The sequence below is a fragment of the Lactuca serriola genome, chromosome 5, assembly GCF_051521515.1.
Source record: "Lactuca serriola cultivar US96UC23 chromosome 5, Lser_US96UC23_V15, whole genome shotgun sequence".
In the NCBI taxonomy this organism is placed as follows: Eukaryota; Viridiplantae; Streptophyta; class Magnoliopsida; order Asterales; family Asteraceae; genus Lactuca; species Lactuca serriola.
The window spans coordinates 101,304,303-101,309,112 of NC_136412.1; the positions used below are offsets into that span (position 1 = coordinate 101,304,303).

Below are 4,810 nucleotides of genomic sequence, written 5' to 3' on the forward strand. Positions count from 1 at the left end.
CCTCATTCTCGTCTTTACTTGCTTAATAGAAACCCTAAAGTAAAATCAAACATTGTGAAACCCTGTTATAATTATTTCGTTCTTTGTTATTTATTCTCAAACGTCAAGATAGTTTTTCAATATGTTATAGTTATTTCGTTGTTTGTTATTTATTTTGAAGCGTCAAAATAGTTTTTCAATATAATCTTGTTGTTATTAGCGGCAACACAAAACGATCTACTGCAACAAAAGGGAATTGGTGGCGACATGTTTTAGAGGGGATGGTTGGTGGTATTTTTTTTATTTTTATTTTTATTTATATTTTTTTTGCATTAGAGGCAACAACCATCACCACTGAAGGCGTCGTTGCTATTGAGATGTACGATGTGTATTTTCAGCTGTTGGATTGGGCACGATATCAACAATTGGGGTATAAGATTGGAGATTCACACGGATCTGGGTCAAACAGCATTAGTAGGTGATGCCTTTAGCGGTGACAACCACCTTTAGCAGCAACATGTAACGTGGAAGTTGTCGCAAACTGTCGTTATCGCCGCTAAAGGCATCACCACTAATGCCAATTATTAATATAGTGTTGATTCGAACAATTAAGAAATGCTTTTGTTCGACTACTATTTCAGGTCTCTAGTTGTGTTACCAACTACTTGGGAGCTTTGCATAGTATGTAATACGTAGCATTGGCATGCATGAGCATAGCAAAGATAAGATTTTTGATAAAATTGTGCCTCATTCTCATCTTTACTTGTTTAATAGAAACCCCAAAGTAAAATCAAACATTGTGAAACCCTGTTATAATCGTTCTTTGTTATTTATTTTCAAGCATCAAGATAGTTTTTCAGTATGTTATAGTTATTTCGTTCTTTGTTATTTATGTTGAAGTGTCAAAATAGTTTTTTCAATATAATCTTGTTGTTAATAGAATAATTAAATAAATGATCCTATTTTTTTTTTGAAATCCACAAACGAAAACATTGCAAAAAATCCCAAAAGTAGAATTCATACCAATTAGATATTTAAACAATAGACCGAAAAGGTTTAAAACAAGGGCATATAACAATTTTATGTTGGATTGTATTGTTGGTAAAATTTTATTACTTTGACCCAATTAGTTCGCGGTAAAAAAATTGTTCTAATAAATTATAAATGTGTGATGATTTTCTTTAAATGGCTATAATATATAACAAATTCTAATTTTTTTTTCATAAAGTACTACTAAAACTATTATAAAATGGTATTTTATGAACATTAGTAACTTTAAACAATAATATTTTACAACAAAAAAGACCAAGTTATCTAGAAGTTAACTCTAAAAATAAATGATTAAAAAGAGTCCACTCCTGTTTCATTATTATGGAAGAGATTCTCAAAGATCTGTCGAACACTATTAAATAACCTTATGATCATCTAGGTGATTTATATAGTGAGCATAATTTTATCCAAATATTATTATCTCCTTAATTAAATCGTGTGTATAACTTATTAAAAAGCCACAACTGAGTCATGAGTGATAGCAGCTTAAATATACTTTATTGTAAACAATGTATTTGAAATTTGATCAATCTGGATGTTCAACTGTGATGTTTATACGAACAACATCACTAAGAAATGCATTAATAAACAAGCAATAAAAGTTTAAATCAAATGATTTCGGGATATATTTTTTAATTCACTATAAAAATTTGTCTGGTGATTTTCACGCAGCCGAGGCAAAAAATGAAGAAAGAAATACCTACTCCAATTACAAATATACTACAAGAAATCTCTCTAGAAAGCATCCAAAGCAGCTCCTATGGCAAAAAGCTCACCATCAAGACATGTATTCTGACTGCAATCACTATGGCAGCACCCACATCTTTCATCCCATTTGTTCTTCCTCTTCCTTTCTATCAAATCTACTCCACAACCAAAAGGTGTTTCAATCTTCATAGCTAAACGAACAGAAGGTGCTTTCACGTCTTTTTTCTTGGATTTCAGGATCACCCATCTCTCCATTTGCATGTTTGGCGACTCAAAAACATCTCTCCAGGACAGTTCAGTTCTTCCAACTAGTTGAGACCCTCTAAACATGGCTGCTGTATTACTCCTCCAACGAAGCTCCAAGACAATTGTTCCGTGAATGATCATGTCCATGGATTGCTTCGTCCCGATGCAGTCCAAGGAGAATGATTCGCTCATAGAAAATTCATTGTTTGGTGATACTTCTCCGCTATCTAAACGAACCCTTTTGTTGTTTCCAGCTGAAAGATAACATCTAACAAACAAGTAACCACTGGAGTTGGTAACTTGGATGTTTTTAGCATTCATAATCATCAATTCACAGTGAAGAGCTTTTAGTGCATCCATTTGTGTATGTTTGGAATGTGTTTATGTTCTTTGGTGTCTAAGAATAATGTTGTGGTCTGTCCATATATATAGTTGGCGGTGACCCAAAATCTATTAGAATAGTCACAAAATCAACCGACCCCAAGTAGCACTTGTGATTGAATATCTAGTGCAAATTAAATATGGTTTGAGGATCTCGAAATCTTTAATTACTATTATGTTTATCTAAAAAATCCTGCAAAATAATAAACATACAAGGTTTCCAAATAGATAAAGATCAGATCACCAGAGATCTTGTATTCAAATATTGCTATCACCTAGATGAATTTTCTCGACCCATATAGAAAAAGCAAAACCAAATGCAAAAATCGAAAAATCCAACCACCAACAGTTTTGAATTTTATATTTAAAAGAACCCCAATTTTCGGTGTACTTCAGTAAATGAAGAAAAAAACTAACCGGTCTACATAGGTTTTAATATGTTAGATATCAACTAAATTTAGACGGTTAGGATTTAGAGTTGATTTTCACTTTTATTTTTATTTTTACTGTTGAAACCCAAAAGTTGTAGACTTGTAGTAGTTGTTTAATATACACTTTTAAGTGCCCTACTTGGTTCATGTCTAAAGTGGGTTTTCTTAGTTCTTTTATTCAAAAGAGACTAGTGAATGGATGTAATAACTCGTACCCACTATATATTTTGTAGTTCCATTATAATATTTGAAACAACTCCTACCCACAACTTATTTATTAAGATCATGATTTCTTTGGATTCACATAAATTTTCCAAGATAAGAACCCGGAGCTGGAGCCCCCTTTAAATTATTTCTTTATCATTAACTAGTATGGACACATTGAGTCGGCCATATGCAGGGGCGGACCTAGGGGTGATCCACGGTGGCACCGGCAACCCTTAACTTTTCCGGCCGCAGCGGAAAATTTTTCGAAGATTTTCAAAAATTTTATTTTTTCTACTACTGTGCAACCCTTAACTCTGCCGTGCAACCCTTACTGTAAACTCCTGCGTCCGCCCCTGGCCATATGGGAAAATTGGTGATAGTTTTCAAGAAAAAAAAAGTGTTACGAACTTCTATGAGTATTTAATAAGTAATGCAGGAAACGGAAAAATCAACAAAAAAACAGGATATTGTTATAAAATATGATCAAATAACAAGATACATTATAGATAAAGAAAGACATGAGAATAAAGAGAACTGTATTCCAATATTTGTGATGGAATCATCAAACTTTACAATACATAGTATTCCAACAAAGAAGATGAAAGGTGATGTATGATATGAATGCTCATTATAGTGGTGCATAACTACACTCATAAAACTCATAATATTGTTTCCTATAATGTTCACTAATTATGGAGAGTAATGGGGAATACGGAGAATCCAATAGTCTTTCACTAAATAATAATTCATAACACTCCCCCTTGAATGACGATTGTATCATGCCTCGTTAAAACCTTAATCGGTAAAACCTCATGGGAAAAACCATTTATTAAGGAAAAAGAGTACATGATTCATAATAGATATTGGAAACAATTGTCTCGTTAAAAACCTTGCTAAGAAAACCCAGTGGGAAAAACATAGCTAGTATAATATGTTTCCAACTCCCTCTGATTAGCACATCACATGATTTTCATGAAGCACCGCATAGCAATGTTTCATACCATCTTTTCAAATTTCGATGTAGGAAGTGCTTTAGTAAACCAATCAGGAAAGTTGTTACTGGATTGGATTTTCTAGATGTTGATGCCCCACTCTTTTTGAAGATCATGAGTGAAAAAAACTGTGGTGATATATGCTTGGTTCTGTCTCTTTTGATAAATCCTTCCTTGAATGGAGCTATACAAGTTGTATTATCTTCATATACTATGGTTGGAACATCCATGTTAGAAGTTAGACCACAATTCTTGAAATGTATTGAGTTAAATTTCTTAACGAAATACATTCATGACTTGCCTTATAAACTGATATTATCTCTGCATGGTTAGAATAAGTAGCAACTAAAGTTTGTTTAACAAAATGACCAGTAATTACGTTACCTCCACAAGTGAATAAATAACCTGTTTTGGGATCGAGCTTTGTGTGGATCAGATAAATATTCAGCATCTCGAAGATATCAAAGAATGTGTTTGACTCTATTCCAATATCTTCTTGTTGGACAAGAACTATATCTTGCTAATAAGTTTACGACAAAAGATTTATCAGGTCTTGTATTAATAATAAGATATATTAGTGCACCAATAGCACTAAGATATAGTTCTTCGGGAACAAGAAGATTTTCATGTTTTTTATAATACTGAAATTAGTCCTTTTGGCATCTAAGTGCCTTACCACCTTCGGGTTACTCATAGATGTGAGTTATTCATATAAAACCTTTTTAGCACATTTTCTAGATATTAATGTACAAAAACTCCATTTTTGAGTGCTTAATTTGAAGACCCAAATATAATTTCATCTTAGGAAGATCATTC

General features: G+C 32.7%; 1 protein-coding gene across 1 annotated transcript; it reads right to left on the reverse strand.

Annotated features, from left to right (window-relative positions):
* Positions 1-1,764: 1,764 nt before the first annotated feature.
* On the reverse strand, positions 1,765-2,343 carry LOC145049705 (uncharacterized). Its single transcript, XM_078998078.1, has one exon. The coding sequence runs from the start codon at positions 2,341-2,343 to the stop codon at positions 1,765-1,767; it is 579 nt and encodes a 192-aa protein (XP_078854204.1).
* Positions 2,344-4,810: the final 2,467 nt, after the last annotated feature.

Excerpts from the sequence above, each read along its gene's own strand:
- LOC145049705 (XM_078998078.1), bottom strand. The coding sequence starts at position 2,343 with ATGGATGCACTAAAAGCTCTTCACTGTGAATTGATGATTATGAATGCT.